General features: G+C 39.2%; 1 protein-coding gene across 1 annotated transcript in view; it reads right to left on the bottom strand.

Annotated features, from left to right (window-relative positions):
- LOC121520624 (vasoactive intestinal polypeptide receptor 1-like) overlaps nt 1–15,506 on the bottom strand; it is a 60,882-nt gene extending 45,376 nt beyond the window's left edge. Inside the window, exons 1-2 of the mRNA XM_041804171.1 lie at nt 15,366–15,506; nt 14,615–14,723 (exon numbers count right to left, since the gene is read on the bottom strand). Coding sequence (XP_041660105.1) covers nt 14,615–14,723; nt 15,366–15,479 — 223 coding nt within the window. The 5' untranslated portion in view covers nt 15,480–15,506. The remainder of the gene's footprint in view (nt 1–14,614; nt 14,724–15,365) is intronic.
- Nucleotides 15,507–25,136: the final 9,630 nt, after the last annotated feature.

Raw genomic sequence — 25,136 nt, 5'->3', positions numbered from 1 at the left:
TTTTACCTTCTATCTTTACAAGCCTTCCAGTGTCAGAAGCTGAGAAGCATCCCCACTAGGGGTGGGACAAAATATCATTGCACTAAAATACTGCGATATTTCATGGCACGATACTGTATCGATATTCTAAAATGCAGTATCAATTTTTTATTGATTAATAATTTACTTTGTTGGTGTGGCAGTTTGTGGTGTAATCTCACCCCCTGGCTGCTAGTTGGTGGCAGGCACCGCTAGCAGGCATTTTATTCTTCCCTCCTCTCTTTGGACAACCAGACCATGCGAGCCTTCTGGTCTGAGCGAGCCGGTTGCCCCTGCCTACCTAGCAGCATTCATAGCGGATATGTGGACTTATTTTGGCTTCCAAAACATTAAAGACAGTACAAACTTAGACAGGAGTCAAGTTGTTTGCAAGATGTGACCTGCCAGAGTGAAATACTTAGACAACACAACAAATCTGCCAGCTAGACATTATAGCGATAGCATTACAGCTAACAGCTAACGTGAAAACAATTCTGTTGAAGCTACTGCTCGTCTCTACTCATGCAATCAAAATCACACAGTCAATACTTTGTTTTATTTGTAAGGATCTGCGCCATCTTAGTGTCGTTAAGAATGACGGATTACGTAACACGATGAAAAACCCTGGCCTGTCACGTCATGCCCTCCCAACGGCACAGTACATCACTCCTTAAAACTGGACTTGAGGATTAGCTTGTTTCAATAGTCTCCCTTCACAAACACTTTGTCATTACGTGACAACGTAAAAACTGGTATAACATAAAATAGAAATATTGGAGTACATTTACTTTATATTGATTTATTCCCCTTTTCTTTAATAAAAAATCCCAACAGCATTTCAATTCAGTGCAGCAAATGGGTAAAATCCTAATCTTCAGATTGCACAAAGATAGTCAAAATGTGAGATGATGCAGGACTACATATTCAATATAGCTTAATTCTGTTTTCTTATAATCCATATTAACTTATAAATACTGTATATACATATACTGAGTATAGGTTTATATATACCGTATGTATGTGCTAGGACTTTATGCACTCAATGTTCAGTGTTTCAGCTCAGTCTGTCAAATTCTGTGAAACTGACACTAAATTGCAGTCAATAAATTAAGAAAATTCTGCACTTGACCATTTTACTACTATTTTGTATTCTCTAGATAGACATATTGTGTGATGTATCGTTATAAAAAAATTTTGCAAAATATCGATTATGGCAGAATCGCTGTATCGTGATGATATCAGTATCGTGGATCATGTACTGTGTATTGTATCGTATCATGAGGTACCCTGTGATTCCCATCCCCACAGCATGATGCTGCCACCACCATGCTTCACAGTGGGGGTGGTGTGTTTGTGGTGATGTGTAGTGTTTGGTGTCCACCATACTTGTCTGATTGCCAAAAAAAAAGCACCATTTGGTCTCATCAGACCAAAGAACTTTCTTCCACTTGACCATGGCTCCCACATGCCACTTGGTGAACTCTAGTCGAGATTTAATGTTTTTTCTTCAACAATGGTTTTTTTCTCTCCCATAAAGCTTTGACTGGTGAAGAACCAAGGCAATAGTTGCTGTATGCAGAGTCTCTCCCATCTCAGCTGCTGAAGCTTGTAACTCCTTCAGAGTAGTCATAGGTGTCTTAATGGTCTCTCTCACTAGTCTCCTTCATGCACGGTCACTCAGTTTGTGAGGACGGCCTAATCTAGGCAGATTTACACATGTGCCTTATTCCTCCCATTTCTTGATGATGGATTTAACTGAACTCAGGGGGATGTAAAGTGCTTTGGAATTTTTTTTTTGCATTCATCCCCTGGCTTAAATTTTCTATTACTTTGTCTCTGAGTTGCTTGGAGTGTTCTTATGTTTACATAGTGTAATGTTAGCCAGGAATATGTGTCCTTATACTACAATCACTTGCGTCACACCTGCACTCAGGTGATCCCCAATCTGCTTTGGGATTTATTGGTAGTTTTCCATACACATGACAATTGTGATTCAAACATCCATTCACCATAGTCCCATGGTCCACCGGGACTGACATATCAAATGGAAAGTCTACCCACATTTGGCACTTGGCTGTTGTTACTTTGAGGGCACATGAGGGCTGTTTGGTCTGCTTTAAACGAACTCTGGTCCGTTTTCCCTGATAGTCCGGTTCATTTGGAGTGGTGTAAAAGCTCACACAAACTCTGTTGCAGACCAAATAAGCGGACTCTGGTCTGCTTGAAAACAGGGGGTCTCTGTCCGCTTTCAAACGAATCCTGGTGTGGTTTGTTTGAGGTGTGAAAGCAAAGCGGACCAACTTGTTAACCAAAGGCCGAAAGTGGCATAAAGTGTAATGATATACAGATTTATATGTGATTTGATACACTCAAATACATGTCGGTACCTCGCTTGGTGTCTGTATAACCATAGCAACACATCGTAGTCCATGCTTATTTCTTCGTCTTATGTTAAGAACAACATGTTGGACAGCTCACCACCTCGCTGGCTGCTCGTAATGACCCAATTCAAGAGCAGAAACCCAAGACAGTGCAAATTCGGTGTTTTTTCATTGTTTATGTGGAAAAAAACGGTGGCAGGAGTTTCGTCTTCTTCTACACCTTCTTTTCTTCTTGGTCGCCATTTGTTTGTGGCGACAGCACCCCTTGCGGGCAGAGGTTGTAGGTGTTCAGACGGTTTGGTCCGCTTGACCACAAGAGCAGTGTGAATGTGAACCAAACCAAAGGGGAGTGCAACAATGTTGCCATTTCTGTTGCAAAACAGACAGAGTCCCCCGGACTATCAGGTGTGAAAACGACCTGAGACTCTGGATTGGGTGTTTCTCAGTTCAAGAGTCATTTTAACCTGACAGATTTTAAAAACAACTTCATCTATGTTTCTGACTACAGTCCTGCACGATCTGTCCACTCTGCTACTTTACATCCTGGTAGTAGTAGGTAATGAGAAAAGGTCTTTTGAATTAGCTTAGAGCCCGTTTATAGCTACAGCCCTGTCCAGCTCCCTTACAGTTAAAGGGGACATATTATGCAAAAATCACTGTTTCAGGCTTTTCTAACAGATATACGTGCCCCTGTCCTGTCCACAATCCCCTCAAGTACCAGAAAAATCCATTTCCTTCAACCCTCTCTTTCTCCACCTTTCAGATAATGTGTGCTGAAACAAGCTGTTCTCAGATTTTGCCCTAGTGGCCTCACATGGGGTGTAAGCACCCGCCCCAAGGTTTGGTTGGCCCTCCCCACTTGGAGGAAAGTTCCGCCCTCCTCTACTGATCTTCCTCTCAGCTGCCAGCTGAGATGCTGGATAGCTCAGTGGGTTACACTGCTGACTATGGTCTGGAGGGTTGATGGTTCAAATCCCAGTCAGGTGCCAACTGTGTCTGTAACATCAGGAGTGCCACATCCATTTCCTGAGAGGGGTGGAGTCAGGGGCAGAGTCAGAGAGCTCATTAACATTTGAAGACACAGAAATGGCTCCTTCTGAGCAGGTCTGAAACAGAGGGGTTTTTAGACATGCAGAAATCCTATGCTGGAGTGTTTTTTCAGCAACAAACTTCACAGGCATGTTTTGGAGACCTCTGAGAACATTATAAACTTGTCTTAAAAGGGTAAAACATGTCCCCTTTAAGACACAACATAAAACTCACATTATGTGTCTACATATATTCATAATAATACTGATTAGTTTAAGTGACTAGTAACTCCAGTATTGACTACTGAGAGTGGCATTGTTTGGTCATGTAACACAGACTGTAAGCAGCTTTACCAAGTTACCGACACAGCTCATATTTTTGCTACTCCATCCCTCCCTCAAAGCACTTTCCCATGCCTTTAACAGAGAGCTGTCCTCAGACATCTTTCAGGCTAACTAGTCTCCAATCTTTGTCATATATCCTACGCTACATAACCATCCTGATTACACTCCAACTGAACAGATTGTGTTTGTTACTTCATGTAATTGTAGCCCACCTTTTAAATCAGGTAACCCTGAACTTTAACTGGGTTTAAACATGGTTGCCTATCAGCTGTCACTCCACACAGGCCAACTGGCTGATTCTATCTTTTCAAAGGAGTCTAAAACCCTCCTGTCTGAATATTGCAAAAGCTTCTCAAATGTTACTTTTACTCCTTTGAATAAAAAAATGCTTAAAATGAAGCTCTATACTAGGGCTGAACGATTTAGGAAAATAATCTAATTGCGATGTTCTTTACCCAATATTGTGATTGCGAATTAATATGTGATTATTTCTTAAGTTTCTAATCTCATGTATTTTCCAACAAAAACAAGCAGTAATTCTTTCTATACTATAGCCAACTCAATATTAGATTAAACAAGGGCTGGACAATTTTGAAAAAATATCTAATTGTGATGATTTCAACCCATTTGCAAACTGAATATGAACTGTTGTATTAAAGGGAGTGATGATTTTAATATTATGCTCATATTTAGCAAGAAAAAATATAAAAAAGAAGAAAATAATATCATTTGCACATTATTCGAAAAATATGCCACTAAAATGATTGCATGATATGTAATGCCTAATGTCTCTGCTGCTGCTGCTGCTGCTGCAAAAAAAAAAAAAAAAAAAAAAAAAGCATTTAAACTGGTATTTTTCTGCAGCTTGAAAATTGCAGCAGGCCATATTGCGACTTAATCTCATTTGCGATTAATTGCTCAGCCCTACTCTATACTCACAATCTGTTTGCAAAGGTCAGATCATTTCTATTTATGTGGGCCAAAGGTTACATCCAGACTGTTTAATTCCAACTGTTTTTGGATTTCTTAAAAGAAATCATTTCTTACAAAAGCCAAGAAGTTTTACTGTATTATAAGAGATGGATATTGACATTACTAAGTCATTGGGAATTCCTGCTACAAAATTATTCAATTCAAATCTCAGCATTTAAGTCAAGCAAACACTGAAATTGAAAAGAGAACAATGATGTGGTGATCATTAAATTGTTTTAGTTAAAGCCTGGGATTTGCCAAAGGCAGAGTCACAATTATATGATCTATTAGAAGAAACAATTGTCCTCATTCATGCACACAACAAAAGCCACTCTGATTACAGCTACACCACAGATTATAAAACGTATACTTTGTGTTTGGGCGTAATCACAAAGGAAATTTTAAACCGTCATGGGGAGACAACCATAAAGGAAAAGTCCCTGACATGTCAAGATGTTTAAATCAACAACTAACACTCATGTCACTAGGGTTGGTGAATAAAAGGAAGAAAAGTGTTTTTTTAACCACTCCAGCAGGGCTTTTCTTCTTGAGCTTTTATCAACAGACGGCTCTAGAGGAGGCTATACGTTTGGCCACTTGAATGTCACCTCATTTAGGATTAACAACAACGTGGGAAATTACTTTGGACAGTGAGTCAGGGCTTCCAGAAAACCCCTGAGGCAGAAACCTGATGGTGTCTTCATTTATTAAGAAGCTTGGATTCTTTTGACTTCATCGGGGGATTTAATGTCTTAGTTAATTTTGAAAATGGACGTCTTTTTATTTGGCCTGAAGTATTATTGATATTTCACTATTAAATACTACCACTTTATTTCCTGTGCTCAGGTGTATTTTATGCACTTATTTGTGAAATTGTGTCTTCTGATTACACAGATTTTAACATGGTAAAGGGATTAACTACAAAATCATATGTTTTATATGTTTTTGTTCTATTTTTAGCAAAGTTGGCATTGTAGTCTGTGTTGTGTACCCCCTTTCTTTATAAAATTGTTCATATCTGGGAAGAAATTGGTTCAAATACCTCCCATTTTGGACATCTGTGACTGTGTGAACTGTACCTGTCACTTTCTGCCTCAGTGAGTCAGATTTGTGGCTGCAAAACATGATTAGTTTTGTATAAATTCAATCACCCTTTTACAGTTTGTCTACAATACCTTAGTATGTTGCTGTTTTTAGACACACACTAACATGCTGGGGGTGGCAGTAGTTCAGCCTGGAAGGACTTGGGCTGGGAATCAGAGGGTTAAAGTACCAGTCAGACCATACCTGGACTTTGGCCTGGTCACTGGAGAGGTGCCAGGTCACTCCCTGAGCACTGTCAAAGTGCCCTTGAGCAAGGCACTGAACCCCCAACAGCTCACAGCGGCGCTTCAACAAGAGCAGCAAGGCCATCACTCTGACATCTCTCCATTAGTGCATGTCCATGGGGGATCCTGTTTGTATGTGTGTATGTGTATTTGCATGTAATTCAGCCTATGTATGTAGCATGTATAAACGCACTCAGAGAGTGCAGACCTCCACCATCAGCCCTATCTCCCAATAGTGAAGAATCCTTTAAAAACATTACTGGATTCAGACGATGATCCGGATCACCCCCAAAATTTAATTTGCCGATTACTCGCTCCCTGATGGGGTGGAGACACGGTGAGGCAAAGCATTGGCTTGCTACGTGTGGACTGTCATGGCGGAAGCATCCATGGTCTCACCGGATGACTGAAAGTCATGGCAGAGGGTGAATATTCCACTATTCCTCCCAGCATTCTGAGTATTCTCGCTACAATTCGTTGTCTTTCTCTCTGTTATGCTCTGACTCGTCTCCTCGACCGGACGTGTCTTTCAAACTCTATAGACTCTAAAACTTTGACAAAGTTACTCATGTCCGCCATCTCCTGGTGTAAAGTGGTAACAGCGCAGATATCTGCCATTAGCCATATCTCCCAATAGTACAAAATCCTTTAAAAAAAATTCCTGGATCCAGATGGTGATCCGGATCACTCCAAAAATCTAATCAGTTCTTCCTTATGCCATTTCATTTGTTCGTTTGACTTGTAAAGGTAGAGGGAAAAATGAATGTGGCAAATATAGGAAAATCCTGTCCTGAGATATTCCTCTGAAACACGTAGCCTACAACTGATAGAGCCTTTGGTTTACATACACATTATTTGTGCCATGTATTCATTTATTAAGTAGTGCCACTAAAACATGAAGCTCTAATTACCTCCACCAAGGAGGTTATGTGATCAGCAGACTTTGTTAGTTTGTTTGTTCATTTGTTAGCAACATAGCTCAAAAAAATTATGGCCGGATTTTGATGAAATTTTCAGAAATGGCATAAGGAAGAACTGATTCAATTTCGGGAGTGATTCGGATCACTGTCTGGATCCAGGAAGTTTTCAAAGGGTTCTTTACAATTGGGAGATTGGGCTAATGGCGGAGATCTGCGCTCTCCGAGTGCTTTTCTAATTTAGATATGTAATTCCAGGTATTAAATCAGACAGGACTCTTTCACTGGATGCAGAGCTAGTCAATGTGAGTGAGGTTAGCAGGAGAGATCCTGAGTACCTAGTGATGTAAGCGTGTAGACTGTGAGTCCATGTCCACGAGAGCTGCTGCTGTCTGATCAAGAATAATGGCTCACAGACGCCTGCAGTCTGCATCACTCCCTATACAGAGTTCCCTGCCCAATTGATGATAAATTGGAAAAAACGCATCGAACCAAAAAAGCTGAATAGAAATTTGTCATCCAGTTAAGTTTATGGCTGTCACTTTATTCTTCTAACGGCTGATAACTATACAAGCTATAGTCAGCACTAGGGATGGGGATCGTTCATTTTTATTGATATTGATACCCTTATCAATACTCCTTATTGATCCGAATCCTTATCGATACCATTGATACCTTTTATAGTTTGGTGGAAAGACAAAATGAAGGCAAATATTTAAACTACAAGTGGTCTTAGCTGAGTAGTGCTTGAGGAAAAAACTCAGTCTGTCACATCTATTTTCTATTCTTCAAATATAAACACATTCTTCACATTCACAACTGTATTTATTAGGGGTGTGATGATATCTCATGCCACGAGATCAAAACGTCACAAGATGTCTGGTTGAGGTGAAAATCATCTCGCGAGATCAGTATTGCCCAGACATCAGTAGCAGCAGCTCTCCTGACAGATGACAATACATAAGTGGAAGTTATAAAATATCACAAAGATGCCCTGGACACTTTAAAATCATCCTGCAGCAAGAGCAAAGGGTCACTGAGAGGTCAGTGGGTCACAGAGCTACAACGGCGCCATTGATGAGGAAAAGTTTTTTTAAAGATTTATTTTTGGGCTTTTTCATGCCTTTATTAGATAGAAGAAAGACAGTGGATAGACTCAGAAACAGGGAAGAGAGTGGGGAGAGACATGCGGTAAGGGCCACAGGCTGGATTCGAACCCAGGCCGCCCACATACGTGGGTAGCACCTTGAACCACTTGACCATCTGTACTCTGGAAAGGTTAACTTTTGAGAACATTTAGTCAAAGAATTTTACATAAAACCACAAATCCTTTAAGCAAACATTAACCTTTAACTTCCTAATGTACTCAACCAATGGTGGAAGCAATAATATCACAGACTTATACCGGAAAGGATGATAAATTAGGCCCAAAAGGTAAAATAGTCCGTTGTTGGAATTCTATTCCCGCGTGAACTCGCAGTCCTCCTGTGATCTCTACCCACTGATCAAGTGCAGTCCTTTATGTGGAAATTGCAGGTTACTCCCAGCACAGGCTGACTGTTTCTTCCTCAAGCTGACAGTTGAAGGTACCACATTCTGGATTAATGTGATGCACAATATTGATGTGCTTTTTATGTTCCCCTTGCAAGAACTGATGTATTTTTTACACCAGTTATATTTTAAAATGACGTTATGTCATAGAGCCTGTGAGACTCAAAGGCAGTATTGATAAGCTAAAACGTTATTGATTTTTGGGTATTTCAAAAACACAGAACTGGGTCTGTAAGGTTGCTTGATTTTCCCTCGTAGCATCCACTAGTTTCACACAGTTAGATCAAGCCAGCGAGCGAGAGCAATGCAAGAGCAAGAGCTGATGGTAACTGTAGTTTCCACTTCCCTTCATTCTGCTCCACCAAAACAAAAAACTACACTTTTTGTCCTGAGGCCTATTGTTTGAAACGGTCACATGTCAAGGGCAGTACTGAGGTGCTTCTGTAACTGGGATACCCTAAAATTAATGATACCATCTCTACTAATGCCACAAGTTTTTCCAAGTATCTCATACAAATCAACTCTAAAAATACTGAAATACCCCTTTAATAATACGCAGGGAAAATCAATTATTTCCCAACTAGTTAGGGTGGACCCATTGCACAAGTGGGTGAGCTCAGGTCCATTAAGCGCACCCATAAAATTGCATCCGTTGTAGGACAGAGGGTTGTTCCATGTAAACATGAAATCATCCCCACCAGTTTCAGCAGTGTTAGCTGACAGGCTTTCAATGCATTGCAGAGCTGTCCATTGCAAGCAGTCGGAAAGTTCGTTTTCGGGGAATGGATGGCCTAGTGTTTAGGTTGCCCCTGATGCAGGCGGGCTGGGTAAAGTCAAGCCTTGGCTCTTTCACAACATGTCACTCCCTTCTCTCTCTGGTCTCTGTTTCCAACTCTATCAACCATCCTATCCCTCCAATAAAAGGCAAATAGCCCCAAATTAGGAATTAAAAAAAGTTGGCTTCAAATTTATATTAAATTTATTTCTATGTCAATGAGGATTCTTCCTCCAAGAAACCTAATTTACATATGTGCCAAGTTTCATGACACACTGTCCAACAGTTTTTGAGCCACAGTATGTCAGTCTGGATCAAACTGGTCAACTCACAACGGGCCACAACATTGCCACCCAATATTTACTTTGCTAGCATGGAAAAACAACAGTTTGTACCATATATCTTTAGGATTGGACAGAGACATCACAGTCTACAACCACAGCCCTTTTAAAGGAGGCCAAATAAAACAGAAGATAAACCATAACTGGATGAGTTTTGACCACAAGCAACAAATCTCACTGCAGCATTTGACATCTACTTGGGCCTTTAAGGGATAAGTCACTGTATTTTATGAATGTAAAGTCTAAACTCTGCGCAGCCCTCCATCTCTGCATTACAAAATGACACCTGCATGGTTGGCAACACACTGATGGACTCTCAAACACACCTCCTCCGACAACATAACTCATCAAAAAAACGTTTATCTTTGTAATGAGCAGAGGATGACAACGTAGCTATAAGGTGTTGTGTGGCTCAGGCTTTGGGAGTCGTCAGGATAACTAAGGATCAAATAAGTCTTGCGGAGGGAAGTCAACAAAGTGTTTTTAGTCAGGCCAGTTTCTGACCGTGCTGAGAAGAGCTCGGCTTCAGCATCCAGGCTGTGTGTGGAGTCGCATGGTGTGTCCCCAGGAGACGTCAAGTTCATTTTATGATGAAGTCAGTGACTCAGAATTTTGGGGACAGAAAGGTGAAACCTCACCAGGAAGTGCAGATAAGGATTAGAGCTGTACGAGGATAACTTGGTTAAAAAAAATACTATACCGATAAAAGCTGCCTCTGCATTCATGGCCTTTCAGAAATAGATTATGTTTTTTTTTAATCCAAATTTTCTTAATACATTTTGGTGCTGTTGTCACTTCACAGGATGAATGGTGAATGGAGGGAAAATAGGGTATGCTGAAAATGGTTTCATATTCAGCATAAAAGGACACTGGATTATTACTTGGAAAGGTTTTTGATTTCATTCCACCTGCTGGAATTTTTTATGCCATCTGACATGCCATGGTACAGTATTGTGCTGTATGTGTTTTCTAATAAACTGTGTCTTTATTCATGTTCTAAGTTTCCTCTGCTGCTATTTCTATTGCAGTAAAAAGTAGTTAACCTTTAACCACCCAGGGATCCACCTCCAAAACACAGCACAATAAAAAAAAACGTTGTCTGGGAAATTGAATTAATATGTTAAAAAATATGTTAACTGTGCATTTATGCTTCTGTGACCCTCGACTTTTAGAAAAATACTTTTGAACATAAATGATTTTTACAGGGCAGAAATGTCAAACCTCACTGAGTTCAGCAGCTGAAATGAAACAATTTGGATGTCATCTTGAACTCTGGGACTTTTTTCAATATTTTCTGACCTTCACAGACAAAGCGACTTATCAAATAATTACTTCTGGCAAAATGCAGATAAATATGAACTTTAAAACTGAGAGTTTAAAAAATCCAGGAGGTTAAAAAGTTTAACCTTTGGTAGGCTTTATGCAACTTTCATTTCATTTATTTTTCCAACTCAAGTGTTATCTGGTGACACAAAGAAAGCTGGGTTTTCAGATAAAGACAAAACTGCTTAACATTTTGACTAAATTTTGACCTCTTCCTGCTATTGGTCACATGTTTTTATAGACATTAAGTCTTGGATTAAGCTACAGTAAATGTGGACATGATAGCCTCTGTCAGGAAAGCACACTAGAGTACCAACACACAGGTTAAGCTACACTAAGCTTTGTCCTGCTGTAGGCTGGCTTTATATCCACATCAAGAACTCCCACCCAAAGACCTCTTTCAGCACACTTAAAATTATCATTTACAATTGAAGCATTACAATAAAGATACATGTTAAAAGACGATCTGTGTTTTGAAGGTTTTGCAGTATTAGCATAACAGGCTGGCTTAGTTTCTGAGTTTAATAAGCTAAAGAAGGATTTCTGAGATGTCGATGGAGGATTTGAAAAGGAAATTTACTTACAGAACCAGAGCTGCAGCAAAGTGGGCGGTCACTGTTGAACTCTTTTCTCATTGTAAAAACAATGTGTCAGAAACTTTTAGTTTTCCAATATGCCTCTTTTGTTTAATTTCCATAATTGTGTCAAAAGTAAGGATGTTCTTAGGCACATAATTTCACATGAAATCAACTGCAGTTTACAATGACACTTCAACTTGTCTGCAGTCAAGAAAACACATTCTGTAAGCCAACTTCATACGTAATAATGCAGTTAATGTGGCTAATATTAGCAGTGCCAGCCTGTGATCCTCTTTGCAGGTTAACATCCACATTCCTGTGCTGAATGCTGCAAGACAGGTCTGGCTGTAGACAGTTCATCTAATACCCCTTTCCCACTAAAATTAGCGTGTAAAAGCGGATTTTTTATACCCGGGTAAACCCGCTAACAATCGGCAAGTGACTCCTCTCCCATCGCCAGTAGACCAGGTCTGATCGCCAGCAGGCGAGCTGCATGGCTGTTTTTCTTCCTCTGGTGCTTCAAGCTGATTTCATCACGTTGATTTTTGTTTAGTAACAAACGAAAAAAGAGGATCAATGTGATCATTTCCAAGAGGCAAACAATGCAATAAACAAATAAATGAAAGGTTAATAGATTATATCGTTTGAAAAGGATCTCTCTTTTTCAGCTGCGCACAGACAGGACGCACAGCGCTTTATGAGCTAATCCATGAGATTTTAACAGGCCAAATGAGCTAAAGCTGTCCTTGGGGAAAAAAAAAATTCTCAGCGGATATGTTCATTATGACATGGGCATTTTCCTGTTTTATGTGCCGTTAAACTTCGCTGCCGTGCTGTGAAACTTCTGCCTTTAAACTCCTGCCTCCTCCAGCACATCAGGCAAATCTGCGGCAGACAGAATAAAGGTTCTGTGCAACAACAAAAACAACAAAAAGGATCTATGAGATCACAACAGGCAAGTAATATAAAAAAGAATAAAAGGTTAATAGATTATATCGTTTGAAAAGGCTCTCTTTCCAGCTGCGCATGGACAGGACGCACTGCGCTTTATAAGATAGACAGGAGAAATTAAAGGCTGTCTGCACTAAATCTGTCCAAGGAAAAAAGTATTTTTGTCAGTGGATATCTTCACTATAGCAAGACTGATCTAGCAAAGTATTTTAGTATTCATATGTGCCGTGAAATTACACAGCTGCACGATGTTGATGACAAGGAGGCCTAATCACTCTCATGCACCCACATGTGAAATAAAGGCATGATCATGACAACAACAAAACACAGAAACAGTGAATGTGCAGTACTTTCCCTCTTTCAGAGACAGATTTATTGCGCTCTAACTTAGATAAATCTCTTTAAAGTGAGTGACTGTGAGAGTAGTTGCCACACTAACTCAACATTTTTGCTATGTTGTTGTAGTTTTGTCTCGCACAGTCCCTGTGACCTGGCGCCGAATCTCCTCTTCTCCACGGATCAACAGACAGCTCTTGCTGTCTTGCCGGTGCTGTGCCATCTTGCAAATTTGCTGAATCCAAAAAACAACGATGCTCGTCCCTCAGCTGCCCACGTGTTTTTGTTGCCCCAAGTTACGGGTGTGATATTATGACACAGGCACATCCCGCGTTCACCCGGTTGTGACGTTCCCACTGGAGCCAATTGGAGGTGAGCCGATAAAAACCCGTGTCCATTGCAGGGTCAGTCGACGCGGGTCTGAATGCCGATTAGAGCCTTTCCCACTGCCGACAGGAGCTGATTGTTAGCGTGTTTAAACAGGTTTTTCGGCCAGTGGGAAAGGGGTATAAGACACTGTACATCTCAGAACGGAAATACACGCTGAAACATTTAAATTAAATTGGATTAACCTTACATTAATGGTAGGGTAAGGGTTAAGGTAATGGTTAGGACACCACAAGTTAAAAGATAAAACCTGACCAAAACTGACCAAAAAAACATAATTACAAAACGTCTAATAAAGCTGATGAAGCAGTCTGTTATTGATAAAAGAGCTGCATAGCTGAACTCACAAAGCATCTTTGTAATCTACATAATCTACATGGATATGTTAGATACAGTAGTTTTAGCTGTTTGCTAAAGCTCATGTTTGCTAAAGCTAAGGCTAACTTAGCTACATTGGCTTAAGAAGTGTGTTAATTATGTACATTAATTGCATAGCCTCCATAGCTATGTTAGCTTTAGCTAATGAAGTTAAAGCAAGCCCCGGTCATGTAACTACGTCTAAAATGGAGCTATACAAAATTTAATCCCAGATTAGACCTCTTACCTTTTTCTCTATTTTATCTACAAAATGTTGCTTAGTCTGTAATGTTTGGATTACTTTGTTTATAAATAAAGTTTAATTGAAAAAAAAAAATTCAAAAACTGGAATTACTGTCCCAGCAAAATGCAGCACATCCTCTCTTAGAATAAAAGGCATCCCAGTTGAACGGTCTGCGAGAGGGACATCTGCAGCTAGACTGTCTTATTTATTTTTTATTTTTCTAATAAATAAAAAAATATTGTTTATTTCAAACAATATGAAAAATTTGGTGAGAAATTGCAGACATCAAAACGGTACAACTGAAAGACAGACTGTCTTGTCGCTCGCTAACACGGCCAGTCTTCAAATCGCGATGAGCTTCTCCAAACAGGGGGCGCTGTTGACCCAAATATCGCCTTATAAAGCACCTCACTAGAAACAGACAAGTAGCTACTTAGCCCACAATGTCATGTTTGTGTTCTGGTAACAATGGTGTCCTCACACTGTTGTCAGAGGCAATAAAACTACCCAAAAGATCCAACACACAGATCCTGCATTTCTCCCGTCAGTCAGAGGAGAGGTGGGGGTACAGAGGGGCTAGCAGGAAAATTTCAAGGTAAACTGTGGGTGAAAAATTCAGCTGTTCACGTGCAAGTGTACATAGGGCTAAAGTTCTTCCATTTGCTTCCTCTCAAACTTTAGTTGGCTTAACCCACTTTCCCGCTGTCTATTAAAACCCCCATGCAGCGCGTCGAAGTGATCTTTCAATTGTTTGTGTACAGCAGCATCACACATGAACTCACCGCTTTGCTCCGTCTGGTTTTGCGCCTCGCTTCTGCTCATCTGGCTGCAAGCCTCCCGTGCCCTCTGATGCTGCGAGACGATTGCGCAGTCCGGATGAATCGCCATCGCCTGAAACACGAGATGGCTTTGGTTATCTACAATGAAACAGGCACATGCCAAATAAACAAGCCGATGTTCTTCTTCTTCGTTGGTGGCTCGGGGGAGTTGTGATGATGAATGTGTGGGTGACGGGGATGTAAATTATCACCAACTCGGCACACCTCTGTGCGTAAAACACTTATTGTTGGCACTCTGCTAGTTTTCAAGACAGACTGAAATCGTGTAGCAAATGTAGCAAATTCATGCTCGCAGACTTCAAACATTTGGATCATGCACAAAGCCGCACTTTAGGAAACTGTCGTCATGATTTCCCTGAGGATTTTACCTTGAGATAAACCTACCAGACGGATGAAAGTAATGGATGCAGGTCGCTCGTTAATGCAGGCAGATTAATGAGGATATTTGCAAACCTGAGAAAAGTGTGGCGCATGCTCTGAATGCAGGGTCCAATAGGACATGACTGGTGATAAAGCGCTGAATAAAACTGCCATTAGGTGGCAATTAAGTCCATCGATCCCCTAATTGGCAGATTTTTCTTGTTTAAATGCAGGGAAATCAAAAGGGTCATTTCACTTGCTCTTTGGGATGCTCTTAAAACACCCCATAAATATCGTGGCTGAGAGAAATGATCAAAATAAACATGTCACTCACTATATTCCTGCACAGAAGGAGGTATAAGATGAAGAGTATGAGTTTGTCCCGTAGTCCAGGCAGCTTCTTGCGACACATTTCCATGTTCTTATCTGCCTTCTTTATATCCGACATATGATGATACTTGTGTTGGAGGTGTAAATCCAGGTTATTTGCTCCTCAGAGCCCCTCCAAACACTCCTCAGTGCCCCGTTGTGAGGATTCTCTCTGTCAAACTAAAATAGATGATCCCCGTCCTCCCCGCATGCGAGCTGCTGCTGCTGCAAACTTATGGGAGAGAAGAGCTGCTGTCACACATCTGCGCTACTCTCTCTCCCTCTCTCTCTCCTTCTCTCTCTCTCTCAGAGGCAGGTGAATGAGTTTGTCCATTCAGAAAAAGATGACAGTGCGTCCTCGTGATCAACCAAACAGCCAATGGCTTCATTTGAAGCCACAAACGTTTATTTTACCAACCTATAATGACTTCCAGAGGCCTAAACAGTATTTAACAATGATGCTGTTTAAGTTTATCAGAGGACTCTCTTTAAACCACTGGTGGGCCTCACATTCATTCAGGAACAATAACTGAGCAGAACCTGCGAATGTATGGATGCCCTGCTACTACGACTTAAAAGTCAGTTTGATCATTTAGAAATGTATTAACTTTGCAAACAACTTTACAGCTGTGCCATTTGCTTCTGAAAAGTGCTTTACAGGTTGGTTTGTATGAAGATAATATAGGTTTCATTGTTGACTGGGTGGCTTTATCCCAGTCAGTTATTGCAGCTGGTGTATCTGCTAAAGCTGTCTCTGAACCAATGCTTTACTCATTTTAAGTCCGAGAATGAGATTGCAGAAATCATGGGAGGGGTCTGGCTGCTGACTGTTGATCTCAGACAGTCCCTCTTGTTGACCATTACTGTGAGATGCTGCATCTGTCAGAAATACATGCTAAAAATTTCAAAATAAAATTGGATTATGCTTCTATCTGGGTTAGGGTTAAGGTAAGTTTTAGGATACCAATAGCTAAAGTCAAAAACCTGACCCGTTAAACCTGATTACGAAACATTTTTTAAAGCTGAGTAAACAGTCTGCTTTCAGGAAAAAAGCTCATCCTCCACAAAAATATTCTAACGTAGCAAATGCAGCTAACAATTAGTTGTATAAGCTACGTAGATAACAGCGCTAACATGATAATTATAAACCTCACGAAGCTCATGCATATCTATACCAACAAAGCTACAAATCTAATGTTAACTACATAAGCTACATAGCTAGGTTAGCTTTAGCAACATTAGATTTAGCTACATTAGCTTTAGCAACGTTAGCTTTAGCTACATTTTCAGAAGCTCATGTGGCTTAAGTTAACTGCTAATTAACTTTGTTTATGAATAAAGTTTAATTTTGAAAAAATATAAAACAGGAAATACGTCGTACCAGCAAGTTGTGGTGTCTCACATTAATGGACTGCAAGAGGGTGCAGCCAGACTGTTTTGGAAATCATTCAAAAATATTAAATTTTTGCAAACCTGACATTCATAAAACAGTAAAATGCCATTGAAGCATTATAGTTTAATGATTAGTTTTTAATTTGAACGACTAAAAGCCTTGATTATGACATCATACCTTGTTAAATTATATTTATTGTTTAAATAAAGTGGCTGGTAAAAACATTAATAGCTGGAAGGTTTTTGAATCCACTAGCCACAGTGGCAGGTAGGCAAAAAGTTCATTTCCAACCCTGACGTTCATTAATACCTGAGCAGTTTCTATTGGTAAATAAGAACTTATAAGCTGAAAGCAGCTCAAGGGAGTCTTAATGATCTTGGAAACTTTTCTGTGCCTAAAATTGCAATTGTGAGTCCAGGACAACATCTAGATATTTAAATTTGTTCACTTCATGCATTTCCTTTTGGTCAATATTTATGATAAAATCATTTCATGTTGTTTTTCATCTGTAGAAGAACATTGTTAAAAAAAATGTTTACAGCCACCGTGACTCACTGACCAGCTGTCTATTCAACAACTCTGCAGCTTGTTGTGGGGACGTAGGATGACTGCATCATATGCAGTCTTTTGACCACATAAGTCTTTACAGCTGTCTGGTAGCTCATTTATGTATAAGCCAAAGAGGGACACCTGCACTACAGTTCTGAAAGGAAGATATTGAACTATCTATTTTAACACACTGCATTCAGGATTCCAGATATGACTAAACCAGCTTAGAGCTTGTTTGGAAAAAAATAGTTTTTCAAGTTTATTCAAAAGTATGTCATGGTTTACAGTATCAAAGGTTTTTCTCAGGTCTAAGAAAACTGCTTCACAACTTCACCATCATCTATAGATTCCTTGATACTTTCTGTGAAATAACTGGTTACCATATCTGAAGAATAACCAGGTTGAAACCTGGGTGGAGAAGCTGGTTTTCTTTAAGAAAACCATCAGTCTCTCTGTTACTAAGTTTTCAGGAACATTTGAGATCCCAGGAGGGATTATTGGGTTTATAACTCCCGTTTAAATATTTGAGGGCATTTCCCAGCATCAATAGATAAATTATGTGCATTATGGGTATTATGAGAGCAGAACGCTTCTTAAAAATGCAGTATCTAATACAAATATATCTAGTCATTTAATTAATGTATTTTTTTGTTGAATTTTGCCCTCATCAGTTTGTGTAATGAAAACCTGAACCACCAAGACACCTCATAGCTCTACCCAGGAGCCATTTCCCAACAAAAACAAGATATGCTGCTGTCATGAATTTTTACTAACTTTGTATGCAGATGACAAATCAGTTTAGTTTAAGTTGTTGGTAAAGCCATATTTAAAGTTTATAAATGTGAATTTTTTACATGTTGTTATATAGTCATAATCTGGTAGACTATAGGATATACTTAGAAGTTTGCTTTTGTCTATAATTATTCAGTTGATACTCAGTATAAGGCTGTCAACTTTTTTAAACTTTTTACGCTGTGAATATTTTTTGTACTTTTTTAGATGACTGAAAAAATACTACTTATACTACTATTACTAAATGATTGTCTTACAAAGAAAACTATTAGTGTCAATCAATAATAGAACTAACTGCTCATATAATTTCCCCAAACAGCACTTGCTTGAATTGTATAGCCATGTTTTACCCAGTGAATTACTGTCTCTGACTTCATAAGTTTTCATGCTTGACTTACAAAACAAGGTCATGGTTTTCAGGTGTAAATGTGGAGCAGGTTGGTACCAAAAAAGCTCCTCTCTACAGCACATGAGAACAAGAACACAGCAACATTAACCTTCAGCTAGACAAAGGACAGTCCTCTGGAGCATTATAGTCATCTACAGAAACATTTACAGCCAGATGTTCAAACAAAGCTCCACACAGAAACACAGAGTAGTGATTGCTTCTTTGTCACATCCAGATATGAATTTGTGTCCCAGTGGCCTATAAAATGATTGAAAGCAAACCTCCTAGTATACAAGGTCTCAGGTTACAGTTAGTAGTTATCACTCACTGGCCTCAAAGTGGATCCTAAAATACTTTGTCCTATATACAAACAGATGTTAACAAAAGGTGTATGTGATACCACAGCCAGCTTCTGGCTAATGTCTTGTATTTCAAACACCAATGGTTGTTGGCTGTCAAACAGCTATGCAATGTGTCTTTAAGATTTCAAGTGGAGCAGACAGACTCAGTTTGTTTTTAGTGTATGGCTCCAGAATCCAGAAAATATCTCCTATGGAGAGGGTGTAACCATTTTTTCAAATTTAGACATTTTTGCCTTAAAACTTCTTGTTAGTGAATCTAATATAGGTTATCTCACTCATAGACTTCCTCTTTGAGCTGCTAACTAAAGGAAATTCGATTCCTTTCAGACAGATAAAAATAAACATGATCTTGAATTTATTTTAGTTTCTGTCTATTTTTAGGTGTGTTTCTCCAAACCCTCAATGTGTCAGTTTAACTCTTTGAAGGCCATGAATGCTACAAAAAATATACCTTTCTGAAATGCTACATTTTACGCCCACACTTCCTGTAACACGACATCAATAAAATGCAGAGGGAATCCTGTGTCAAACAGCCCCTCAGGCCTGGGATTGCTTTACAATGAGGTACAAACAAATAAGGCACGTAGAGCATCCACGATGGGTGAGTATGTGTCCCTCTTCTCTGATAGGTTCTCATTCATGGTTTTTCTGTGAGCAGATATCTCTTGAAGTGAAAAGCAGAGAGAGTCAATTTAACCCAGTTTGGATGCAGCAGAGTGTATTTTTGTGCACACTAACTGAAATGTCGCTGTGAGCGTGGATTTATAGATCCCTTCATAAAGCCACAAGCTGTCCCTCCCACACACAGAATATCATACGCAGCCACTCTCCTTCTAATTCATGTCTCTCAGGTCTTTTAGTATAAATAGTATTTCCTTCAATTTTCTCCAATTCGTGTGTCTATTTCCTTCCTTCCCAACGATGCATACTCTTGTAGTGTCTTTTTGTGGTCAGTTGTGGCCCTTTTATGACAACTTTGCTTCTTTCCGTTCTTCTCGTCCCTTTTTGAGGCATGTCTCTCTCCACATTGTCAAAATAGGTTCTTCATTAGCATGTATTTGTTGTTGTTTTGTCATCTGCTTGTGTTTATTTACGTTTCATTATACTTGATTATCTGTGTTATCGGTGCACCTGTGTGTTATTAGAGGCTGGTACTTATTTTGCATCTCTTATGGTTACTTTCTCTTAGCATTGCAATGGTTTGCTTCTTTTTGTAATTCCTAAGGGCTTCTTGATGCGTTTTTTTTTTTCAGGTTTTATAGTTGTTGGATTTTTAAATCTATATTTGTTTTGTGTTTTATGGTAATATCGTCTCTTGATGAAGTTATTTTATTGACATGGCAGCACAAAATATTACTATGGCTCACGGGACATTAACTCAATGGAACATGCCACTGATTTTTTTAAGTCCATGTCTCTCATACTTTACACCAAACAAAAAAACAAACAAAAAAAACAAATGGAATTTTAGCTCTTATTCTAAAATTATCTTTAACATAATAATAATAATAATAATAAACATTATTTAGACACTGATTTTAAAGACAGGATTTCATAGAAAGAACATCATACACACAGTCAAACATGGTGGTGGTAGTAGTGTAGCTCAACTACATTTTCAGTAGCTTTTTGGTAGCTTGGTTGATTTTTTTCCATCACACAGCGTGGTAGCGTCCAACAAGCTACAGTTCCTCCATAACAAAGTAGGAGACAAGCTGAGTGCAGCTGAACCCTCTGTCACAGTCCAGGGTCAAGCTTTTATGGACAAGTGAAGACACCAGCTGATACACGGACATGTTTACTTCAGAGGTACAGTGACACGACTGTCTAACCCTTCTAGGCTGATGTTTTTCAGTGACTCATAGATATAAAAACGCTTCTATTCTAACTATCTATTCTAAAATGTACATGGGAGCCAGTGTAGAAATTTTCAAACTGGAGTTATGTGTTCAGTTTTGTTTGTCTTCGTCTGGGGCCGAGCGGCTGCATTTCAAATGAGCTGTGGCTTTCTTGGAAGGCCTACTTGAAGGCCATTACACTAATCAATTCTGCTATGTACTCCTGTTTTTCTTTTTTTTTTACTATTTTTATCTGTGTTGACTGTTGTGCACCGGAACACCAAGTCAGATTATGTGTTCATTCAGGAACACAATGCATTCTGGATACAATCAACTTAGTTCAAAAGCAATCAATCCATAGTAGCATGAACCCAAATATGTGTGCAACAAGCTTTATGCTATAAAGAAGGAGGCTGGGGTGGAGGAAGTTAAGCTTTGCCAGCAGCAGCATGGTGCGTCAGCATTAATGCAAGCAGGGAATAGTGAGAAGTACGTCATATTTAAAAACACAGCTGTGTTAAGGGAAGGAGCTGTGATTAGCTGTGGGAGCTGAGAGGCATGGATTTATGCTTTATAATGTGTAAATGTATTTGGCAGTAAAACTCAAATCTGATTCTAATCTTAACCGGTAACCAGTGAAGGTCAGCGTGCAGTGGGCGATGTGCTCAAATCTTCTGGCCACAATCAAAAGCCAAGCATCAGCAGTAATAAATTTTAAAACTAAAACAAACAGATGAATTATTCAGTTATGAATATAATTATTTTCTCAGCTAAGCAAGACCTCAAGACAGTACGCCGACAAGGTGGAATCCTGACCCTGAACATAATCAGTGCTTCAGCATAACTCCCATGAAATTATGCAACACAAACATTTTACGGTATGAAATTAAAGTGATGAAGTTGTACATTTGACCTGGAATACCCTAAATTCAGCTTGAAATGAGTTGCATCATGTTTTATTTTCAATATGTTTGTTTTCTTTATCAGTTATTTTTCCACCCTCAGCCTCAAACAGAGGGCAGCATGTCGAATCAGTGCAACATTCACAGTGAAAGACCCTGCTCAGAGAAGCATGCGAAGCAATTTCACAAGTCACATGTATTATTCCTGACACTCAGACACAGGTCAGGCAACACTTGTGAGTGTGTGGCCCCAAACAACCTGAAGCTGAAGGGCTAACCGTTAAATTTTCATGTCAGTAAGAGTGTGAAGTGTAGCTCTGCTCTCCTTAAATATAATTCAGAGTGTCACTTTTCTGTCAGTTTGTGCAGCCAAATCTCATTTAAATTTCTTGTTTTTACCGTCAGCAATACATGTGAGTGATCAGTATTTAGTATGACAGCTGACGAGTCCAGAAAGAAAGCACCTCATCTGTAGTTGCTGAAGCAGATGCAAATTCAACAGCCCAAAGACAAACAAATTCATGATTTCTGTCCTGCAAGATAGTGTGAAAAAACTTTTTTTATCACCATAAGTCATAGAATCTAAGACTTTATTGTAACAGACAGATTTGCATTTATATTTCATGTAGAGATAGGTGCACATGAGGGGATGCATTAAAGAACTATGGAAGTATACCAACATTAAATAACCTATAGCCAAATAAACTATAAAACTAGACCTAGCAGACCCAAACTTTACTGTCATCCAAATATGATACATATATAATGAGGAAAGCAGGAAATGCAATCATAGGTGCTGCAATAAACTAGGAAAAGAGCGGGATGACAGTGGAGTTAATAAGCCCATCAATTAAGTTGTTTTGTCGAACATCTTCTAATATCAACTTCAGTCTAAAGGAAGGCGTTTCCACATTTTAAAAGATATAAATTTGTCCTTTTAATCTGGAGAAGATTGCCGCTATTGGATGAATCATTAATCAATGTCTGAATTGTAAAGTGCCTTCATTTCTAAAGACACAGCCTGTCCTTCCCTTCCTCTCCCATTTAAAGATGTTTGAAACTCTGCTTGTCATGGCCAACATTCTAACTTTTGTCAGAGAAGTTTTAAGTTTGTTTTTTTTAGTTTTTATTCTATTATTCAGGCCCCCTCCACTTTTTACAACTTTGTTATGTTGCAGCCTGATGCTACAGTTGAAAAAAATTATTTTATTATCATTAATGTACATGCGGTACCACATCATGACAAAGGGAAAACAGAACAAAAATCTAATTAGTAAAAAAACAAAAAAAAATTGAAATATCACATTCACATAAGTTTTCAGACCCTTTGCAATAACACTTGAAATTTAGCTCAGTTTCCTTCCTTTTCTCCTGATCTTTGCTGTGATGTTTCTACACCTTGACTGGAGTCAACCTGTGATAAATTAAGTTGATTTGACATGATTTGGAAAGACACACACCTCTCTATAGAAGGCTTCACAGCTGACAATGCATATCTGAGCTCTGCAGGCAGTTCCTTTGACCTCATGGCTTGGTTTTTGCTCTGAGACAGGATTGTTGCAAGGCAAAGATCTGGTAAAGGTTACGAAAAGTTTCTGCTGCTTCAAAGGTTCCCAAGAGTACAGTGGTCTCCAAAATTCTCAAATGGAAGAAGTCTGGCATAACCAGGACTTTACCAAGAGCTGGTCACTTGGCAAAACTGAGCATCAGGGGGAGAAGAGCCTTAGTAAGAGAAGTGACCAAAAGAACCTGATGGTCACTCTAACTCAGCTCCAGAGATCCTGTATGGAGATGGGACAAAGCTCCTGGGATTTATGGCAGAGTGACAGAAGCCTCTTGTCAGTGCAAAATGCATGAAAGCCCATTTGGAGTTTGCAAAAAACCTGAGGAAAGGCTTCTGTCAAGCAACTCTGCCAAGCCCAGATCAGTGAAAGGCTGCAGTGATGAACATGTCAGCAAAGATCCAGGGAAATGGGAAACATCTGAGCAAAATTTCAAGTGTTGCTGCAAAGGCTCTCAATACTTGTATATTCTTTTTTTCCCTTTGTCACAATGGGGTACTGAGTGTATATTAATGAGAATAAAAATGTCATCTGCAGGACAAATAAGGGAAAAAGGCAATAGTACATATCTTTAAATAGTGTGTATCTGCAGGCTCACAGGCAGCAGTTTCAGGACCGCTGAATAAGGACTGTAGACCTAGGATCCATGCTTCTCGACACAGCGCCACTCCACGAGGTGGGGGAGCATTACAATTAAACAAGTTTCAGCAGTTTATGGACTGCAGATTTTGGACTGTACTAGATCTAGGACCTGTGTTATTTCACTTGAGTTGGCACAACTTTGTTAGGCAGATATCTAAAGTTCACTAAGTACTTTTTAAATGTTATTAGTGTTTCCCTTCATTTTTTAGAACTGCTTTATGCATGTGTAGATGTGTAGGCCATATTTTTTTTCCACTTGTGATGTCCAGGCTAAATAAGAGTTTAACTATTTGTTCTCAAAGAAATCCAATTGTTCAATATCAGAATTTTAAATAAGAATAGAGAACATTTCTGCTGCCATTGAAAAAAGAGAGATGGGGAAATTGGGCAGCCTTGCCAATTCCTCTATTGATTGTAAAACGGGGGGAGGTTCCCTCTGATAATGAAACTGAAATATTATTATTAGTGTCAATATATAAACATTTCACTACATTTTCTGAAATGTTCCCAAAAAAACCCCAGAGTTGAAATACTTTGAAAATAAAAGGATGCCCTACCACAGGGGTCAGCAACTGAGTTTGGCCTTGGGCCAAATTTTTTTCTGACTAACTCAACGGCGGGCCAAAATTACATCTTCATCGGGCAAAACCTGTCTTTTCCAATAAAAAAGAATACTTTTTTCTCATCTATACTATTATATCTTGTACAACAACGTAATTATTATTAAAGTTATTTATTTAAAATCAATGAATTTGCTACAGGCTGCACAGAGAGTGATTTTTCCTTTTTTCTCCTTTTTATCAGAGTGCCAATTAAGTTCCTACCTCAAGCCAGTGTGCGTCTGAAGTCAAGCAGATGCTGCTTTATTTTATTTTATCATATTTTTTCATTGAATAAATGTTCTGAAATCTGTGTGGAATTGTCGTTTTTGTGATAGCATACATATTTTACAAGTTTTTTTATTCAAAGTCATCTGGTGGGCCAGGTATTATTGGCGGCGGGCCAATTTTGGCCCACGGGCCACCAGTTGCCTACCACTGCTCTACCACATCAAAAGTCTATCAAGAAAAACAATGAATCATCATCAGTTATGAACTCATTATATTCAGTTAAAATCTTGAACTAATCACACATTGTTTAGTATCAATCTGCCTCTTATGAATCCTGATTGGGTCTCACTGATTATTTGGGAGAGAGTTAATATTTTGTAGTTGTTGTTCAGGAGAGTGATTGGGCACCAATTATAGGTTTTTGGGATTCTTTCCTGCTTCACGAATAAGTACTATGAAACCTTGCCTCATTTGTATT

The sequence above is a fragment of the Cheilinus undulatus genome, linkage group 13 (assembly GCF_018320785.1).
Source record: "Cheilinus undulatus linkage group 13, ASM1832078v1, whole genome shotgun sequence".
Lineage (NCBI taxonomy): Eukaryota > Metazoa > Chordata > Actinopteri > Labriformes > Labridae > Cheilinus > Cheilinus undulatus.
This window is presented reverse-complemented; position numbering and strand designations above follow the sequence as displayed.